Source organism: Phragmites australis, chromosome 11 (genome assembly GCF_958298935.1).
Source record: "Phragmites australis chromosome 11, lpPhrAust1.1, whole genome shotgun sequence".
Classification (NCBI taxonomy): domain Eukaryota; kingdom Viridiplantae; phylum Streptophyta; class Magnoliopsida; order Poales; family Poaceae; genus Phragmites; species Phragmites australis.
The window spans coordinates 27,403,129-27,425,152 of record NC_084931.1 but is presented as its reverse complement, the minus strand read 5'-3'; the positions used below and the strand labels follow the sequence as shown (position 1 = coordinate 27,425,152).

The 22,024-nt window shown below is 41.9% G+C and overlaps 1 protein-coding gene, 1 long non-coding RNA gene and 1 pseudogene across 2 annotated transcripts; 1 reads left to right on the top strand and 2 right to left on the bottom strand.

Annotated features, from left to right (window-relative positions):
• Positions 1 to 5,605: 5,605 nt before the first annotated feature.
• Positions 5,606 to 6,429, bottom strand: LOC133885148 (uncharacterized). Its single transcript, XR_009903195.1, has 2 exons — positions 6,049 to 6,429; positions 5,606 to 5,956 (listed from the first exon to the last, which is right to left on the bottom strand). It is a non-coding gene; the product is annotated as an uncharacterized LOC133885148 (long non-coding RNA).
• Positions 6,430 to 6,511: 82 nt separating this feature from the next.
• Positions 6,512 to 10,737, top strand: LOC133884109 (laccase-12-like; annotated as a pseudogene).
• Positions 10,738 to 10,922: 185 nt separating this feature from the next.
• LOC133884679 (transcription factor MYB3R-2-like) lies at positions 10,923 to 19,400 on the bottom strand. The gene is made up of 9 exons (XM_062324189.1): positions 19,166 to 19,400; positions 18,863 to 19,071; positions 16,704 to 16,755; positions 16,132 to 16,189; positions 15,319 to 15,413; positions 15,131 to 15,234; positions 14,321 to 14,449; positions 11,797 to 13,084; positions 10,923 to 11,615 (listed from the first exon to the last, which is right to left on the bottom strand). The coding sequence occupies exons 2-8, from the start codon at positions 19,033 to 19,035 to the stop codon at positions 11,812 to 11,814; spliced, it is 1,884 nt and encodes a 627-aa protein (XP_062180173.1). The 5' UTR covers positions 19,036 to 19,071; positions 19,166 to 19,400; the 3' UTR covers positions 10,923 to 11,615; positions 11,797 to 11,811.
• Between the last annotated feature and the right edge of the window lie 2,624 nt (positions 19,401 to 22,024).

The following is a 22,024-nucleotide window of genomic DNA, read 5'->3' as shown; positions in this document are numbered from 1 at the left end:
CTTGGCCAGCCCTCTTTCTACTCCCATCTCAGGGTCTTCAATTGCAAATGCTACCTAAACATTTTTTCTACCGCAAAGAACAATCTCGCTCCTCGATTTGCCGCTTGTGTGTTTCTTGGTTATCCCAAAAATCACAAAGGCTATTGATGTTTCGACTTGTCTACCAATCCGCTCGTCATCTCGCGCCATGTTATGTTTGACGAGTCATCATTTCCATTCGCTAAGATGTCCTCACCGTCTCCCTCTTCATACTCCTCCCTCGATGATCAGCATGGTGTCCCGATGCTCCCGCCCAGTCCACTAGTCGTGCCATCCTATGTCTTGGTGTCGTCCTCATCGTTGTGGGCATGACCACGCCACCTTTGTTTTCTGCTACTGACTCAACTCTGGTTGGCATCCTTGTGGCACCAATCGTGTCTCCTCACCACCACGACATGCCATCACCGTGCCCTGGCATGATTCCCACCACACTCCCCGACATGCTCAATGACGCACACCGTGTCCTCGACGACACAATGTCATGCCCCTCCAGTGCACAACGCGTCTTTGATGGTACCTACTATGGTGTCTGCCAATGATACCACGATTTAGGCCCCGTTGCCTCACGATGACAACCTGGGCCCAAGCGTCGGGCCCTCATCTTCATCAGTTGGGTCGGCTATTGCCCCCCCCCCATTTCATTAGTTGCTCGTGTGGTTCCAGTCACGCCCCCATGAACGAGCACATTATGGACATGCGCCGCAAGAGTGGCATGCGCATTCTCCCCCACGATGTCCTTAGGCTCACACGTCTCCACGATCTTGCCAATCCCCAAGATATACCGTGACACCATGTCTGACCCCAACTGGTGCTCTGTTATGCTCGATGAGTTTTAGGCATTATGCACCAATCGTACATAGGAGCTTGTGCGACGTTCGACTAACGCCAATGTGGTCTCTGGTAAATGGATCTTTCACCATAAACTCAACCCGAACGAATCTCTTGCTCGCTACAAAGCTCGTTGAGTGCTTTGTGACTTTTCTCAGCAATCGGGCATTGACTTTTAGGAAACCTTCAACCCTGTTGTCAAACCTTTCACAATTCGCCTTGCTCTTTCACACAATTAGCTGATCCACCAGTTGAACTTTAAAAATGCTTTTCTTCATGACACTCTCACTGAAATAATATATTGTGAACAACCATCCAACTTTGTTGATGCTGACAAGCCTCACCATATATGTTAGCTTAATAAATCCCTCTATGGTCTCAAACAAGCACGACATGCTTGGTATAGTTGTTTTGCCACCTACATCACAAGCATCGGTTTTACTCCTTCTAAATCCAATCCTTCTATTTTCATTTATACAAAGAGCCAAGCCACCACCTACCTTCTTTTATATGTCGATGATATCATCCTTACTACCTCCAATTCATCCCTTCTTGATCGTGTCATTTCCTTTCTTTGTCATGAACTTTCCACAACCGATCTAGATGATTTATACTACTTTCTTGGTGTATATGCTCATCATAACTTTGCTAACATTTATCTTTCTCAAAAGAGCATGTGCATGAGATCGTTGAGTGTGACAATATGACCTCATGCAACCCTTGCACTACTCCTCTTGACACCCACACCAAACTCCCCTCCGGAGACAGTCCACATGTGTCCATGTGCCCGCCTCCGCCCCACGGCTGCATCGTTCCCTGCTCCAAATCTCTCGTTTCTCTTTTTCACTTGGCCGCGTTGGGGAGGGAACCAGCTAAGCTTACATTTGATAGTCCCGTTCTGCAATTTCAAGTTTTCTCGTGTTGCAGTTTCTTTGACGAACTTTCTCCTTTTGTTGCCTTGAACTATACTCAACGTGACACTAACACCTTAGTTGCAGATCAGCTGTGCCCTTCTGTCTGGCAATAGGCAAAGCCTAGTTGGTCACAAGACGATCTTTTTGGGTGTCACTTCTTTTTAAGCTTCAACATTAGATACAAATTGTATTCGAATGCAAATACAAACACATATTACTCTTTACACATCTACATCCACACACTCTAAAGCTTATGTTATATCTATAACTTATACATATTTTTTAGTGAAGAGATTTATGAAACAACAGACTTTATAAGTGATGAGCACATCACATTCTCATTATAATTTGCAGACTCTCAAAACTATATAAAAGAAATCACTTTTACAGGAGCATAAGATACGAGCACTTAGCGCTCGTATGTAGGAAACCATCAACCAATCCTAACATTAGGCTATCAGCCACGTTCTCTTCTGGGTGTCACTAGCTGTGTGGCAAATGGAAGGTTTGCATCTGCTTTCGGCTTTGGATATCGATCCACTAGAATTACAGACTTTAGTACCCACCAGTCCACCACCCATTAGTCCCTTCCACGGACCACGACTGCAACGCTTTATTTTACGAATAAGTATAAAATAACTAAGAATTCAAATTTTGACATAGTTTCCCTAAAAATACAGTATAATTGACAAAATAACCACATGCAAGATATATATCATATGAATGACGTATAAAATATTTCACGACACAACCAAAGCATACGACTTTCTACAGTATATATAAGTTTACTTCTTCAAATATAAAATATATTACAACATCGACAACTACCAAAAACATAGTTTTAAAGATGAGTTAGGTTATTAATATTGTGATGAGATAGTGCGTGCAACTACCAAGTTCTATGTCTAAAATGCATGTCAACAATCTAAGCGTACCTAAAAAAGAGTTAACAGGGGTGAGACGGGCTTAGCAAGTAAAGAGCATTTTAGAAAGATAACCATTTTCTTCCAATGAGAATTTAAAACATATGAGTTTGAAGAAAGTATCCTTTTGCATGGTAGCATATTCATCGACAGAACAACAACGATAACTTTCAATACAGTTTTTCCGTATATCCTAGCATTAAACTCTCTAGGATTCTGTATTTTTTAAATATTTTACGAATGTATGAATGCTATGATGCAGCTCCAGTTGAGAGTTTTGCGCTCGATGATACCAACCTCTCATGCAACTCCATGTACCAATACGAGTCACACACGATAACAATGACCGGCCTTTATCACCATATGAAGTGCATAAATGCGTATATATGCATGTGAATTGACGTCAATTCTTAATTTTTTTTCTTTGATGAATCTTTATGATGGGTAATATCACTACTAATTCGTGACACCAACGATATAATCCATATCAATGAAACAACATGAATTGAAATTCGTCATAATGGAATATCATCTATGATTCGAATAAATTAGAGAATACCAGATACTTTAATTTATTTGCAAAGAAATAATATATGAATATAAAAATAGCATTGTAATGCACCCCTTACGTTACTTGCATTTTACTAAAGGTGGCAAAGAAACTCTGCTTAGTCATGCTCAGAAGTACTACCACCTGCACAAGAATAATTTTAGCACCAAAACATATGAATAACGTATATAGTACAAGAACGCTTTTCCTACACCCGAAAATATCGCATATACATCATTAATTCAAAATATGCCGAATAGAAATTTATATAGTATGAACCGATATAACATCTCCACTTCAAGGTTGAATTAGATTCTCCTATATTGATTAGATCTTGTTCAATTAAAAAAAAGATATTTCACTTTGATGCCACATCTTCAACTCAACAACAATTATTGTAAGCAAAACGGATCACCGATTGTATATCCGATGGAAATTGATTTGATTCAATTCAACCACAAACGTCTAAGGATTACTTAGAAATCATCTTCAAAAGATTGACGATAAATCTAACGACATCAGAAAATTTCCAATATTTCTCTTTTTTTTCTTCCCTCCTTCTCATTCTCTTACTTTCTTTCTTCCCTTTTCTTTCTTTTCTTTGCTCTCCTTTTTCTTTCTTTCTTTTTTGGGGTAATTATTTATTTGCCAGTCAATTGGCATGCCTAGGCCAAATTGCTATTATTTTGGTATGCAATTCACCCACAGCCACTGGTCTGAGAATTGATTATTTCTTTACCATTATCCTTTTTTTTTAAACCGTTTAACCTTCCAATGACTTGACTAATTGCGTTTTTATGTTGCATGCTCTAGACGGAATGACTGAATTGCCCTCCTAAGCCAGGGTACATGGTCCAGTGTAGCCTGACGTGAACCTGGCTCGCACCCTTTTGCTCCGTTCCTGGTCGTCTTCTTCCTGCTCTCTCAGCGCCTCCCTTCTCTGCATGCAAGACCACCGCCGCCCCTTACCGGATCCAGCCGAGCCAGGCGTGGTGACAGGCATGTCGCAATCAGCGTGTAGCATGCGCAGCCGTCGCTCATGGCGGGAGACTCTGACCGGGTTGCCGCTGATCCGGTGCCGAACCCGTTTTCGCCAAAAACGAAGGAAGGAATACGCCGAGCACTTACCCCAATGGGATGTCTGCGGGATCCATGGATCCCGAAGCCAATATCACCCCTCATTCTTTACTGGATCTGGAGTACACGCGCCGCCGCCACCCTCTGTCGCCAACTCCCGAAACCCCGGCCCAGGGAACTAAAATGAACCACGTCGGGCTCCAGCAGCCGTGCCTAGGGGCAAGTTGAAGAGAGGGACCGTATTGGCAAATCAAGTCCCTGGATGGTTAAACGATTTTAAAAAAGATAATAAGAAAGAAATAATCAATTCGTAGACCCGTGGCTGTTGATAAATCGCATATCAAAATAGTGGTAGTTCGGGTGAGGCATGCCAATTGAGTGGTAAATAAATAAATAATCCTTGTTTTTTCTCCCTTTCCTGTTCTTGCTTCTCTCGGTTAGCACATACAGAGAGAGGGTGGCACGGCGGCCGGCGTGAGGATGTAGCACGGTGGCCAGCAGCAGCAGGGACAGCGTGCGGCGGCTCAGCGCGACGGAGGCGAACGCGGCGCGACGGGGAGGTGCAGCTCAGTGGTGACCAGCGGCAGCGGGTGATGACGCTGCAGCAAGCCGCAGCGGCGCGGCGCAGCGCGGCTAAAGCAGCGGCGGCGGTGACCGGCGACGGCGGGTGCACAGAAGCGGTGGCGCGGCTGTTTCAGCGGCGGCGGGCTGGCGAGGCGGCGGCGCACGCAGCCGAGGACGGCGGCGTGGATGTCGGAGACGGTCGACGGCGACCGACGGCGAGCCGGTGGAGGCGGGCTGGCGGGGAGGCGAGTGGAAGGGGCGGCGGTGAATCGGCAAAGGCGGTGGCGTGAGGAAGGCGTGAGCCGGTCGAGCTCGGGAGGCGTGTGGATGGATGGATAGGAGTCCATCCATGGTCTTTTTTTATTTTAATTAACGATATAGATTTATTAAACTTGCTACCAATTACAAATGTTCGAGACTGATGCTTAAATAGTAAAATGTATGGTTTTCGATTATCCATATGAGCAACCGATTTAAAATTTAATTATTTGAATAACTCTCTCTTTTTGAATATTTGGTAGTATTACAACTGACCCGGAGCACACTAGCGTCAGTACAACACCAGCACTGTACAGTTCTTGCACCACAGGCATTCCTTGTCCTGGCAACGCAGGCTAGCCATGCAACTATACATGCCTGTGTCCTGACGAGTCATGGCACACGCGCTGACACGCTTCTGATAATAAATGAACGCATTCAAAACACGCAGGAACAGGCAAAGTGTCAGAGAGCAACACTCCTGTACTCTTATTCCGTCGTTACATGTTGGACATGAGAATATAGTATCTTTCAAGCTTGTATTTGCTCCTTTTATTTTCTTTTGCGAGGAAGCTTGTATTTAATCAGTTACACAGGTATCTCATCTCTTGTTATTTCCGTTATATCTATACATGCTAACATGCATATGCTGCCCCCTGGACGCTGCGCAGCAGGTCCAGCTAGTTGTCCAGACTATCTTCTTGTGCCATAATCCATTTTACTTCAGCTTGTAGAATGTCAAAGCCCAGTCCTTACATGGCAGGCCTAGTGGCAGCTCCAGCGGGACCAGCTTGTCGCAGAAGCTGCATGCAAAAACACAAGGTGAAAATATATGAGATAATGTTCCATTGTCACGAGTCACGAGTCATGACACAAGTTACTTAGAAATGGTTACCTGGAAATATGCTTCTAGTTTCTGCCTCAGGACAGCATGCTCCCTCTTCACTTCCTGGAACGATCTCATGCAACTGCAAACCAAAATTGGCACAAGTGTAAACGAGGATGTTTTCACTACAGGGACTAATGTGTGGCCATCCCTAAACCCTAAATCGTGTATTTTGATTTTGGAAAGATGAACATCTGAGAATATTTCCATGGATACAAACAGAAAAGTGGTAGAATTCGGTGGAAACTTTATATAACAAGTCAATATGGAAGGGGAGAGAGAGAGACCCTTCAACATTTCCTTGTCCACAGTAATCCCTGAATGACATACACTCACTCTTCATCCTTGAAGCACCAATGCTGCATAAAGTTGAGTAATGTCAATCACATACGAACTGTAACTCTCTAATCATATTTGTACATAAAGGAAATTATCATATATGCACCTCTTTTTTATAAACGCACTTTGGCTAATGGACACTAGTTCTCTTAATCTTGGGGTCAGCCTGTTTGCTAGTAACTTGGTGATGATCTTTGAGAGACTATTGATAAGACTAATGGGTCTATAGTCTCCTAAATATGTTTCTCGCTAATTTGTATGTCCTAACAGATTTTTGTGACAACATGCCTAAGATAAAGACAAGCCGTGTGAAATATCCTGCCGGATGCGAGCTTATTGGGCCAACCCTTCGTGATTTGGAAGCCAAAATGAGGGCAGGTGTGCCCTTATGTGTATTATATGTTGATTTTTCAATACATATATTGATATGCCCTCTTATAGGATGGTAGTAATGTGATTTTCTGATGCAGCTGAAAATGGTCCACATGATGGGAAGAGGAAGTGTGAAGCTCTATGGCCAATCTTCCATATTTCCCATCAAAATAGACGCCACATATATGATCTTTACTACCGAAGGAAGGAAATATCAAAAGAGTCATTTGAGTTTTGCTTGGATCAAGGTTACGCAGATCGCAATCTGATTGCAGAGTGGAAAAAGGTTGGTGAACATACTCTTTAGTACCCGTGCTTTGTTTTGATGGTTTTACTCAACCGTGGTTGGAATGACCAATTAGTGTTTGGACAAAAAGTTTTTCCGTCATCCCATTTTTGAGGACTTCTACATCTCAGTTTGTCTTTCAACTTTTGATGGTGCAATTATTTCCAGTTTTCTTAGAACTTAGCTAGCCCATCCTCATCAAGTGAGCAAGTGAGCACATATCAAGAGTAGTGCCGTTCTGGATGCACCTGCGCCTTTCTAAAACGGTTCACTTTTTTCTCTGTACTTAAAAGAAGGGCCATAAAGAACACACTGCAATGCATGGTAAATACAGTGATCATCTTACATATTATGTGGAAGTTGGGTATTGTGGGAAGAAAATTCTATAAGATCCGGTCTCACAGAAAGACTCTTTCTTGTGCATGCTATGTGTCTCTTTCTTCCTCTCAGTTGTATGTGCCAGCCATTAGATCAGGAAATGACGACATGGATCAGGGTCTCGCAGAGATCTTTTGGTAAAAGGTCTAATAGAATTTTCTTCCGTCATTGCTGAGCGATAACACTATATTTAATACTAAAGATATAGGTGCCCAATGAGTAGTTCTAAATTAATAATTTATTTTTTTAACTTAATTGGATAATAGTGGATCTTTAATTCATTTTTTTTAAATTTTGGGTGGTTTAACGTCCTAGAAAATGCAAAACTTACATCCCTATTTAGTACTCATTGCTTAGTGCCGCTAGTGCATGCACGCGCATTTTAACTCGAAATGCCTGCATTTTGAGGTTCGCATTAAAAAACTGGTTGCATTTTGATCAAATTCAAATTCAAAATTAAAAGATTTGATGAATTTTGATTGAATTCGACCAAACTTCATTTGAATTATTTGGTGTTCGAAGAATGCGATGGGTTCGCATTTCGATCCTCGGTTGCATTTGTAAACCCTGAGCGCATGGGGTGGTAATATCTGAGTTAGTCCACTTTACGCAAAACAAGAACCCTATGACACACTACTTAGTCAAACTATATAAAATTTGACCACAATATTTCTTTACATGCTGAGATCGAACATTTGGAAATAATAAGTATATTTGCCGCAAAGATTAGATCATATTATTAAAAGACTTATAAGTAAATTATAATTGATTTGATCATCGCAAAATGTGACTGTTGGTATAATATGTAAGAGGGTGTCTCACCCGGCAGGCCCAATGCTGTCACGTGTCAATACGGGGTGAATACCCTCAAGACCATAATCTTACTTTGCGACTAGGATAGGACTCATGCGATGAGTCCCCTAATCGAGGACAAAACCCTGCGTACTCACCTAACTGGTTAAATCAAATTTAATTGTACGACCCCAAACCCAAGATCTCATGTATTTCCTGTATCAGTCTCTAGATCAAATAGCTGATACACACAGTATAACAATAGTAGTACCACAGTCAAACTTCGTACATAAGTATTATGGTTCAGAGAAGGTTTGCAAACCATACTGTATATTACAAATCTGATCGAGATGCCAACAAAACACAGCGGAAAGCAAAATCTCAAACCACAACCAGCTCAGGGTGCGAGCGCGACTTCTAAAACTATTCTTCATCCTTGCCTTCACCTCCAGCGAAGTCATCATCGGCTTCCTCATCTGAATGACAGCAAGAATGAGTACGAAAGGTACTCAGCAAGCCCTATACTACTTCAAAGGTTTGATAGATGCATAACGGGGTGATTCAAGATAAAGCTTTACGGTATAGTTTTAAGTGTAAAGTAATTTATGCAGGTATTCAATTGTATCATTTATGATTGACTTTAAAACAGTATAAATAGTTCAAAACCAGGTAACAAGCTATATCTGGGGGTTTCTCTGTCCTAGGAGGGGCTACAACTCACTCTGTAGTACCTTTCATCACATCTGTTGTACCTCTAGTACCACACAGATCCTGACGAATTTAGCCGACAACCTCATCACACGGACATCTAGTCCATACACTCACCCATCAAGACACACACCAGAGTCTAGTAAAAAAAGGTTCTGTCTTCGTATGTCCATGACCGTGAACACGACTATTCGAATAGATTTACAATCTGCAGAGGTTGTACAGTTTTACCCACGCGATATGCTCAACCTCCAACCGTTGCAAGCGGATGAGTGAATCATACCGAGACTCTCCAAACACCTTTCATACCGGACTTTTCTATGAGATTTACTCCAAGCACCAGAGTCCATGTATTGAAGACCACTCCCCTTTTTAAGCCTAGATCGGCACTAACAACCTCCAAACAGAGGGACAGATAGCTACTTGAATCTTAATTTAGATAAGTTGTGATTGATTGACGAGGATGTTAGAAATAAACATCAGGTTAGAAATAGAGGCTTGGTTGGTTTGAATAGATCGACTCTGATTCGATCACGTGTACAGAACCGAAGAAAGCCGCGTACGAGTCTCGTCATGTATTTGCCGGTGTATATATATAATGAGAACGTGCGGCCTCAATCGAGGTGAGACGCTTCTACTATTTGTCTTCTCACACTGATACTTGTTCGGTGTTTGTGTTGTGCATCTTCGAATTTATTTGGCGCGCACGCGACGCGAACACCAAGTCCTAAGCTGCTAGGCATGCAGACACGTTCAAGCTGAAGGTGAATCCCGGGAAGACGTACATGCTGCGCATCACCAACGACGAGCACTTCTTCGCCTTCGCCAACCATACGCTCACCATCGTCGGCGTCGACTCGAGCTACACCAAACCGCTGACCGTCGACACACTCGTCATCGTGACCGGCCAGACCGTAAGCGTCCTGCTCACCGCGCTGCCTTCGTACCCGGCCAACACCCAACTTCTATATGCTGACGCGGCCGTACAGCACGATCCATGGGGCATCCGACAACACACCACCGTCGCCGGCATGGCGGAGTATGACAACCACGCCGCGGCGCCCACCTCGTCGTGCTTAGCCTCCCGGCTTTGACTCCCACGCTGCCACAACAGATCAGGGACACGAACTTCGTGGCCGACTTCGCGAGCAAGACGCAGCCTCGTGAGCGCCGAGTACCCAGCGGCGGTGCCGCAGCAGGTGGACCGGCGCTTCTTCTTCACTGTGGGGCTCGGCACGCACCCGTGCGCCGTCAACGGGACGTGCCAGGGCCCCAACGGGACCCGGCTCGCGGCGTCCATCAACGACGTCTACATGGTGCTCCCCACGACGGCGCTGCTGACCTGCTGTAGTCGCAACACTACGGCGTGTACTCCCCCGACTTCCCCGTGGTGCCGCCGGTGCCGTTCAACTACACCGGCACGCCGCCGAACAACACCAACGTGATGGACGGGACCAGGGTGGTCGTGCTGCCGTTCGGCACCAGCGTGGAGCTGGTGATGCAGGACACGAGCATCCTCGGCGCCGAGAGCCACCCGCTGCACCTGCACGGCTACTATTTCTACGTCTTCGGGCAGGGGTCCGGCAACTTCGACCCCGCAAACGACCCGGCCAAGCTCAACCTTGTGGAACCCGTAGAGCGCAACACCGTCGGCGTGCCCGCCGGCGGGCTGGTGCTGGACGGACCTGCCGAACCAGAAGCTGCCCCCTCCCCCCCACCCCCCGGCCGACCTGCCCAAGTGGCCAAGTGCATGCCAGACGCCGGCCGGCTGTCCAGTCACTCGAGCTAATTTGTCCTTCTTGCAGCCCGATACTAGTTCATGAACCATGACGGTGTGCTTTTGATGTGGGTGTGTGGTCGCTCTTCAGTTACTGACTACTGAGGACGTCAAGGATTGTACCTGCAGCTAGCTAATTCCAAGCTGACAACGTACCTCCGTAACTTTATTTGGTCTGTTGTTTTTGTAAGTAAACAGAAAGTGCAGAAAGAATGTTTCCATAATTAACTGTTGGAGAATAAAATGTCGCCTGATATTATGAAGAACAGAATGTGCCGCCACAGGAAAGTTTTCCCGATACAAGTTAGTAGCAATTACATCTAACGTCGGCTCACCTTATAGATGCCTACAAAAGCCACTGTGGCATATAGAAAACATTTCCAGAAAATTCCGACCTGTTACAGGCAACCCGGTTTGGCATCACATTGTACAGGCGAAACCACGCAGAACAGAAACACAATGCATGAATGATCAATCAATTATGCATATTGCCCAATTTTACATTCATCGAAGTTCTTCAGGCACAGCATCCTCACTTCATCATCGCTAGCTGAGTATAAAAGTTGGAGAAAGAACAGTATCTGGGGACTCCACTGAGACAGTTGACAATTGCTTTTCGTCTTTCAACTGTAAGTTTCTAAAGATATGTTTTTTCTTTGTACACAGTTTCACACCTTGTAATATTGAATTACTTAACTGTAACCCACAGAATGTAACTATCAAACTGTATCCTATATATATATATATATAAAAGAATCACTAGGATAAGAAACGACTTTGTACACCCCACCAAGGAGAGATGGCTGGGTAGACAAATCCAACTGCGAAATGTTCTGTTTCTCTTGTCAGTGCTTTCTATTTGCATTTAGGAACAGTCAGACGCATCAGGTCTTCTTGCCCACTTCAGCAGAATGCCAATTGTTTCTGCAAGATAGGGAGATTAAATTACAAACGAGTCTCATGATCAAAGTGTTTAAGGACGTTCATACACAACGTGGAGTAAAATCAAGGTACTTTAATAGCTTAAGCTCACAGATGACATCTTTCCCATAGTATATGCAGCAAATGCGGATGACATCCAATAAAAAGGAAAATGAAAACATACCTGCATACTGTAGAATTAGATTACGTCTAACTTGGTTGTGAGCGCAAAGTCCTTGGCTAATGTTTCCAATCCAATCATATGCTCCTTCATTTTCTTTTCTTGCATACTAGAAACATCTGTGCTGGAATTGGTGCATTTGGTATCCCAGGAAGCAGACTTCACATTATCAGGCGTATAGCAATTGTCCATTCCATCTGACGAAAAATCTAGATGCTTCTCAACCGTTTTCAAGACAGCCATCCTTTTTGACCTTAGTCGATAAGGAGGGGAAACATCAAAACTCCCTAAAGCAGCAGATAACCCTTCATCATCTGGAGGACCCAAGGACAAAAATGTTGCAGTTTTGAACGAATGTGGGCTTTCTGCGGTAAACTTTCCCAAGGGAGTATGAAAACTATCACTATTTAATATATCAATCTTCAAATTACTACCTTGAACATGCGTTGGTTTCTCCCTTTTTCTTCTTCTTAATATTGAAGGAGTACCTGGGAAGTTTTCAGCTGCACTCTTTAATATTGATTCAACACTTAGCTGGTCTGACATGTTTCCATTCATTAGAGAGGAAGAAGTATAGCCAACGGGTGATTGGAATACATCCCCAGAGTATTCTTGTACATGATGTGTAGAAAAAACTGGAGAGTGAGCAGGGACAATATCTTCTAGCTTAGGTATCTGATAACAAAGAGAACCAAATGAGGAGGTAGAATCATTCGGCAAGGATAATTCGCACACGATATTGGCTGTTTCGCCTTCTACCTTAGCTGATCCTGAACACCCAATTGTATATGTTAAGCGATCAACTTCCAGTGCCTCCACATTGAGCGAGTCAATTTCCAGACCCTTCTCCGAAACAAAATTTATTTCTGTACCCTTGTCATGAACAGAATCAATTTTCAGCCCTTGTATTGCTAAAGCAACAGCAGAATTGTCAGCTGCTACTGCCTCACACAAAATTTCTGGCTGAGCATTTGGCACAGAAAGAGAAAGGAAATCTGAACAGCTCTTTATATCTTTCAAATTGCAAGAGTGCAGACGAGATGTATGCTCAGAATGGCCAGCTATTTCTTCAGGACCTTTCAATTTGATATTGGGCTCCTTGTTCAAGTCAATATGGTTCCTGGCAGTTGGTAGCTTTGTATGTTTATGGTTCCCGGCAGTTGGTAGCTTTGCATGTTTCAAACTATTATGAATGGCATGCGCAGAAACTGGCAGAGTGCTGCTGGCATTGTAGTCACCTAACCTTTTCTTTAACGAACTATTCCAATGGTTTTTTATCGAGTTGTCTGTCCTGGAGACAAGAACAAACTTACATCAGCACAGGCTGAAAACAGAAGAAGTTGTTGACTCGGTGAGATAAGTTACGGTAATGAAAAATAGTAGAACACAAAGATGGTTGTACAGAAACAATATTTCACTATTTTGTCGAAAATTTTAGTTCCTTTTTCAAATCTAGCAGCAAGTTTTTTTATCATGGCAACAATCCATTAGGTGATATATTTCCAGTTTTTGAGGGTGTTTGGTTGGAGGGCAGCCTGCACAGGATGGCCAGTTTGAGAGAATATTCCTCTGAGATGCTGGATGAGTCCATCCACTAAAAAATACTGGATGGAGCCATCCATGTTCTGGATGAGCTTTATCTTTGCTAATGTGGCATATTCTGGTTGGTTAGAGTAAATACATTTTTTTGTTAGTACGCTTTAAATGATATTATCTCATAAACCGTTTATCTGATTTGCGATCCGATTGTACCATTGAATTCATTGCAATTAAATCAACAAAATAAGATCTTGCATGATTATATTTTGATGAAAAACAAAATATATGACAAACGGGTCCCACAAAATTTTGCCTAAACCCATCCAAGTTCTATCTGTCCAACCAAACAAGAAATTGGATCGCCCTATCCATGCTACCAAACAAGAAACTGGATCGTCACATCCAACAAAATATAGATGGCCATATCCAACCAAACACAGGTGTGTGTTTGTGCACCTGTTTCATACACCATCCCACTTATCTCCTGCGAATCCCGCACAACAATCCCCCCCCCCCCCCCAACAGACACATCAGAAACAAAGATTACAAAAGGTTTATAGAGGACTTGACATAAACAAGAACTCCCAATCCTAGAAGAAAACATAACTTTGAAGGGACACAACTGTCCACCTCGAAACTTAACGTCAAGTCATCAACTATAAAACTCTAACTGGTGAGAAAAGAGGCATCCTAACAATAGCTCCACATGGAAACATGATCAGCAAACTGGATATCAACAGTAGGCAAGTAACCATGTTCACCAAAGAGGTCCTATTATTTCATTCCAACAGTTGATCCACGTTTCTATGGAGCTAATACGAAGTATTCATGGCTAGTACAATTCTTGCATTTCTATAATGAATAACTTGCAGTCTTAGATACCACACGCGAATCTTTCAAATAAAAGAAAAAACACTATTTGTCTAAAGCCATAAGTAAACACTTAAATGTTTTCTTTTCTAAGAGGGATGATACTGTGAAGTAGTACCTTCCAGGAAGAAGTTTTGCAATATCAGCCCATTTGTTCCCATACAAACGATGAGCATTAGCAAGCACACGCTCCTCCTCAACAGTCCAGGGCCCTTTCTTTATTTGTGGATCCAAATGATTATGCCACCTAAATTATATGAGTAGCAAAAAAAGTGAAGTGAGATGTCTTTAGGTTTTTTACTGATGAAAACTTAAAACTTATAATAAAACAACGAACAAGAAACCTTACAATGCTTATAGAAATTCATAATATATATCAATTATTGTTGAAACTAATAGCTCAAATTTATTAGTCCCGCGATCGAGAAAGAATTTTTTATTTCCCAAAAATAAAGACACCACCGAGAAATGTAGAACTTTGCAAATCTCAGGGAAAACCCAACTCTTTTTTCTGAATTCAAATTTCAGGGAAAAATGAAAATGCAAGAAATATCAAATATGCCAGTTGTTGGGGACTGAAATCAACAGCCCCACACACCCCAAGTCTTGTGCCTAACCACTACAGCGGGGGTGAGTTTCTGTTCTGTGTATGGTTTATCAAAAGAAATATTTGACCAGTTCACATGTATGCCCACCGAGAAATCTGGTTCTCCTAAAACTTGTTTCCCGGGTAGTTGCATCATCCTGTCTATAAATCAAAAATCCAATAACCCAGAAGTATGCTGAAACATTCTTTGAGCAATTTCTGCAATTTACCTCAGATAAGGAAAATCAAGAATGACTAACTTGGAGGTCTATGAAGTATGAATGTGGCATTCACTAATGATTTGTTTATGGTAACATCCTTGGTATGTCATTAGATGAATACCTCTCTCGGCATTGTTTGCCAATGCGACCATCTAGTGACCTTGCTATCACAGACCATTTTTGGGGGCCATGCTTCTTTACCATATTGATAATGATATCATCTTCCTGTAAAAGAATACGGTAAATAAATTACAGTACAGAACATGTACGCATTGAGTTGTGGAACCGAATAACGAATATTTGACAAACCTCTTGGGTCCAAGGACCTTTTATAAGTTCAGGATTAAGAACTTTTTGCCATCTATGCAGACATTGTACCTCTGTCCTATCAGGGAAAGATTCAGCTGCATACATAGACAACAAGTCTTAATTTGCTTAATACAATCATGATTTATTTTTGGTAAAGTTCCAAAACTAAGCATGAAACCTACTGGCTACTTAGTAGCTCAATTTCCTGTTATGAACTATACTTTGTAAGGACGCTCTTCAAATCCCTTAATATAGGGGGTACAACGTGAGGTCTACCTTGAATATTTAAAACAAGAATATGGTGGGAAATAAATATAAAAGGGATTCTAGCATGCGTTGTAAACCCATTATGATACAACACATTCTAAACAAGGCTAAAGAGTAAAAGACTTCACTGGAACTGCAGTCACCAACCCTGCTTCTAAGATAATGTCCAAGACAGAACTTAATGACATTATCCCCTGATTCATGCTTATTTATAGATTCCTACTCATCGACTTCCTTCCTTTTCCTTTTACAATAAAAATCTGATGCCACCTCATTATTGCTGCAGTAATCAACTTGGTCTATTTATTTAACACATAAGAGCGAATATGCAACTAGCTTGGGAGGCAAAACAACGATGAGTTGAGGACTCTCTTCCACTAAGCACAAATACATAATGTCAAATATTTCTTCAACTGATAAATAGACAAACTTTGTGACCCAAGAATAGTTTGCATAAGGAAAAGAAATGCATGGTTACTAGTTTTCTCGAAATTGCCTGCTGAATGCACAGTAAGGGATGCAGAGCATAAAGCAGAGAAAGCAAACCTATCTTCTTCCAATGTCTACCCTTAAACACATCCACTGCTTTCCGCAATGTTTGATCCTGCAGTCACATAACAAGAGCTAGATAAGCAAGAGCTAGACATTTGCGCTGGAAGTAAAGATGAAACATTTTATAAAGATAAATACAAAATCCCAGTGTTAATGAAGAATTAACAGTCTTGCCAGGCAGCAGCAATGGCACCTACACCATCCTGGGGCCCATCCCAAACAAAATAAGAGAAGAAATGGATGCAATAGGAGAGCAAAGTAATGGCATATACCTATATACAAAACAGATAACCATGTTTCTATATGTTAGAGGCCATTGATATTTAATTCTGATTACTATGTCTCCTATATATAATGTAACTTTTTTTTAAAAGGACAGTTAATTTATGCTATATAGAGACAAGAGATAGAATTTTATTAAAGGTGCACTGAATTAACTGGAGTCCTAGTCCTAAGGCACAATCAGAACACTAAGCCCAATTACAGTTTTACTCCTTTAATTCGATCCTTTTCAGCTGTAGTTCCGACTTCCAGGATTGGATTTACAAGAAAATAGACTTAAATACCTCTTCGGGTGTCCAGCCACCCTTAGCTCTCCTTACAGGGCCACTTGTTCGCCTGATATATATAAGATTTTATCAGCAACAGACCAACAGTAAAATAAGATATAAACAGTCATGTAATGAGAAACTAGCCAGGATCCAGCACAGTATATAAAGGACAAGTTATAATGTACAGAGTGCCAATTGAAGGGTGCAACATCCAAGACAACGCAGACAAGAAATCAATTCTCATAACCTGGATTTCTCAGTCGTTTCTCAAGTCTCAACCTCAACTGTTGCTTTTCATTCATCAAACAGCTTAAGCATGAAATGATTGATCAGGATTTGAACCATGAGAAAATCTTAGAACAACATAATATTTATCGACACGATGATCATTTGTTATAGTGGGGAGTTAGTATGATAAACATGTTTTCTTTGGCAAAAACAAAAACAAAAAATTAGTGGGTACAACATGATGAACTAAGCATGGCCTCAAAATTGGCAGGAATTAACTATTGTATTACTGTCAGCCAATCATCCTGTGAAGCCCTTATTCCAACTTCATAAATTAGGTGTATCCAAGCATTCATAAATTAGTTCAAAAGAAGCCCTATTGTACAAACCTTTGTTCTTACATAGCCATATTGAGAGGCCAGTACTTACATTCAGTGCAAAGGAAACCAAAATATATAGCATTACGTGCACGACTAGGGTGCAATTTTCAGCTAGAAATATAGAAGTATCTAAATATTCATGAATTAGCTCAAAAGAAGCCCTCTTGTATGAACCTTTGTACATATCCATCTTGATAGGCCAGTACTCAAATCCAGTGCAAGGGAAACCGAAAGATATAGCATTACGTGCACGACTAGGGTGCAATTTTCAGCAAGAAATATAAAATAACTTCAAGTGCGCCACTAGTAAAACTAGTTCAACAATCATGTATCTAAAGATGCATAATTCCATGATACCAAATTCGTAGAAACTGCCATCAATTGGCAGAACAGACAGCAAGTTAAACAAAAGCAAAGAATGGGTCTACACACTTTCGCAAAGTTGAGCTACTAAACATCATCAACAAGATAACAATCAATAAAAGAACTGCTTTGTGTATCAAAAACCATCATAAACTAAAAGAGAAGGAACATTTTATCTACATACTGAATATGATAACCTTGCCAAAAGTTATTCGGCAAAAGACTCAGATAAACAAATTGGCTCAGACTATGATGTATCAACACTTCACCACACTATAGAGCAAGCTAAAAACAGTGAAGACCAAAACACAGACCTTTAAAACCAACAGAAATCACCACTCTCACCCATGTTAACAACCGTTGCAAAGTGCCTCCAACATGCCTCAGGCAACAAAATTAATTCACATTTCTAAGACAGCACAACTCACGAAATTATTCGATGAACCAGCACAACAATGGCAGAAGGCAAGCATCACATATCCACAAATGAAAAACTAGAAATGCCATGGACTCAAAGGAATTCCCATGCGTCCTTTCCAAACAACTACAACCCAGCACCTGGAATATGTAACGTCCAAACCAAATGAACCAACTGTGCATTATAATCCTTAAGAGGACAAAAATATCATGTATCAGTTTACAAATGTAACAAATACACATCCCAAACCTAGCATTTTAGAGCCACTAAAACATCAAAAAATATATACAGCATTCAATAAAACTGATTTTCCCCTTGCAAAATTAATATCAAAACACCACATTGACATCAAGTTTCAGTCAAGACAAACTCAACTCTCAAGACCACAAGTTTCTCAAAATTACAAAACACTGACATATGTGTCACAATTCGAAGAAAACTACAGCTATTAACCTCAACAACACTATGATACATGTGAAGGCTCCCACCTTTGCTGTCCAAACAGTAACCACACAACACCAGCGTCAGGTTTCCTTTCGGAATGGCATCCAAAAGGCAACATATTCTCGAGAATGCAACGAACAGACGAACAGTTCCACAATCTAACCAAACCACATCAGCCAACTAAACAAACCATTTAAAACACCACTTTTCCATGGCGAACAGCAATCCCATCATATCCACAACCCGATCAACTAAGCAAGCAAGCGTCTGAGTGAGGTCAGCAACCACAAGCACCCAACAACAGAGTCTCCCGGACAGTTGACGGGCGCTGAGAGCACTACCTGCGACCAGAGACGGGGTCCACTGGGCTAGACACCACCGGCGACATCCGCGCTCCGCTTCCATAGCTTCCGGCCTCCGACACCGACGGAGACGGGCTCGACGCCACCAGATTCCGCCAGTTCCCCGCGCTCCCCTCGTGCTCCTCCGCCTTCACCGCCGCCATCGCGCCCATCTACCGCCGCAACCACCTCATCAACACTGCCGCCACCTAAAACCACACAGAAAATGGGGAAAAAACCAAACTTCACATCAAAAATCCCCACAGAAACGCCAAATCAAAGGGGCGCCGCCGCTTTACAAACCGGATAACCCATAGATCGGGGAATCGGAGACGATCGAATCGGGGGCGAGAGATAGCGCAAAGGGAGCAGCGGGGAGAGGCGAGACCGGCGCCCGAAACCCTAGACGGGGTAAAAGCGCGGGGCTTTTTGCGGGTACCGCGTCGCGGGCGGCTTCGGTTGTGTTGGGGGAGGCGAAGAGGAAGGGGGAGATGGGAAGGAGGCGGCGTTCAAAAAACCTCGCCCGTTGAGCAAAGGTGGACGAGGAATAATTTACTTCTAGTTTTGGCTTCTTTCAGATATCTCCCTGCTGTTTTTGAGAATTGCTAAGGGGTGGCTTGTGACAGTAGCAACTCCTATTTTCATTGCGACTAGCTAAATGTCCGTATGTTACAAATAAAATATAAATATTAGATATGATATCATCAAGTACAAACTAAGGTATGAAGATATGAATGCAACATTAGAGTATCACCAAACGAATACGTCGAGAACGATATCATAATTTAATTTCAGATAAAATTCGAAAAAAGATGAGGAGATTATCTGCTAATTTAGCTTCTAAATTCTTCATTTATTTTCATTAATAATGGATACAGAGATGCTGAAAGATGAGAGTAGATATCAAAAGTAGATAAATTATTAGAAATTTAGGGATTTTTATTACATGGGAGAAAGTATGGAAAGAGTTAACTCGTGTTTTATACAGTAAAGATTGGAGAGAAGATGTTGAAAATAGGCCTACAACCGGCATTTCATTTTCATAAAAGTAAATTTATGTGGTTGAAGATAGTACTCGTGTCCTACGCATATATTCCTATGTATCATTTTTATGTAATTTATGAATTATTATGTTTCTCATCTAAATCATGAACTATATGGTGTAGCTATGTACGTCAGGGTTAAGATGGAACTTGTGTATTATGAATGACTAATATGGTACGTGGGAGTTTTAATTACATATTTTTTTATTTGAAAATTATAACGGGGACACTCTAGATTCGCTAGATGACCTTTTCATTTTCACACACTTCAAATACACCACCATACATGCATTAAAAGGACTATTGTGGTTACTTTACCTAAACTCATGCTATGTATATGGCCAAACGAACAAACTTTTGGTCTCGGCATAGACACACGACCTATTGTATATATACACAGATATACTAATATTCGGCCACTTTATTCGTGTAGAATAGTTGTTTTCCGAATATGTCATATATTTGGACGGAATGAAGTTAAAAAATAAACGCTCTAGCGAACTTAGAGCACCCCAAAGCTTCTAATTTCTTCATTTCTTTTTATTAATAATGGATGCAGTGAGGCTGAAGGACGAGAGTAGATGACAAAAGTTGATAAATTATTAAAAATTTAGGAATTTTTATTAGATGGGTGGAAAGTAGTGAAAGAGGTAACTCGTGTTTTATATAGTAGAAAGTAGAAAGAAGATGTTGAAAATAGACCCATAACTGGCATTTTCATTTCCATAAGAGTAAATTTAGTGGTTGAATATAATACTTGTGTCGTATATGTATATTCCTAATATATCATTTTTATGTAATTTATGAATTATTATGTTTCCCATCGAAATCATGCACTATATGGTGTAGTTATGTACGTTAATGTTAAGATGAAACTTGTGTATTATGAATGACCAATATGATACGCGAGAGTTTAAATTATATATAGTTTTTTTGAAAGTTATAGCTGAGACACTCTAGATTCGCTAGATGATCTTTTTATTTTCACACATTCCAAATATACCACCGTACATGCGTTACAGAAGATTATTGTAGTTACTTTACCCAAACCCATGCTCTATATATGGCCAAACAAACTAACTTTTGTCCTTGGTGTAGACACACGACCTATTGTACCTAGATATGTTAATATTCGACCACCTCATTCGTGTAGAATAGTTGTTTTCTAAACATGACATATATCTGGACTGAATGAAGTTAAAAAAAACGCTCTAGCGAACCTAGAGCAGACCAAAGCTTGTTCAGCGGTTCGTTGGTTCTTAGGAGGTCTGTTCTGCGATTACCCGATCTGCCAGGATGGGAACAGCAAAAGGACCACGGATGAGAAACGTGACCCGGAAACGGCACCCAGCGAACAAGGAAAGCGACGGGGAATTTCACAGCGCGACGGCGCCCCGTGCCGTCGGGTCGGGGAGGGATGCCGATCCCGCGGGCTTGGCGGCCGCTGACGAGTAACGACGCCCGCTGGCCGAGAGGACTTCGAACCAACCCCAAACGGCTACTCGCCCGCGGCGGCGGCGGCCTAGATAGATGATGGCGCGTCCGATCATCCTTCGCGGGTCGCCTCGCGCCGTCGGATGGGCGCTACCCGTGTCGTCCGTGGCCCGCTCGAGTGGTCTTCGTGCGGTCTACGTCTCACGGGCCAAGGCCAGTCAACGGCTACGATCCGTTTCGGCTGCCCACCGCCCCCGGTCGATCGGTTTGTTTGTTTCTCGACGTGCCGCTGGATGCTGTCATGCTGACGTCGAATGTCTCAATGTTTTGTTTGGATCCTAGGCGTCGTGTGACGAACGGTGCTGCACGATACGTTGGACGCATGAAGTATGACCAGAGTTGTTACAGAATTTGTTGGAGTCGTAAAGGACCAATGATCTGGACGGGTGGACTAAAATCTTAAACTCTAACTCTCTTAAACTTGTAGCGTTCACACGCTCACCTAAAAATTTCGTGCAATTTCATACATTTGAACTCTAAGAATAATGCAAATATAAGTTTAGGAAAAGAATGACCACTACTTGCTTTAAGCCTGTTTAATAGAGCTCTTTCTAATTCTAATTTTCTTTAGTGAGTGAATCTCTGATAAAAGTAATTCTATAATTATATATAGTAAACTCTATAG

What these genes read in the sequence shown, in the direction of transcription:
- LOC133884679 (XM_062324189.1), bottom strand. Translation starts at nt 19,035, where the DNA reads ATGGGCGCGATGGCGGCGGTGAAGGCGGAGGAGCACGAGGGGAGCGCG. An exon ending in TAGACATTGGAAGAAGATAG is followed by an intron (nt 15,414 to 16,131) that starts GTTTGCTTTCTC and finishes CTATGTATGCAG; the next exon opens with CTGAATCTTTCCCTGATAGG. An exon ending in GCAAAACTTCTTCCTGGAAG is followed by an intron (nt 13,085 to 14,320) that starts GTACTACTTCAC and finishes TCTTGTCTCCAG; the next exon opens with GACAGACAACTCGATAAAAA.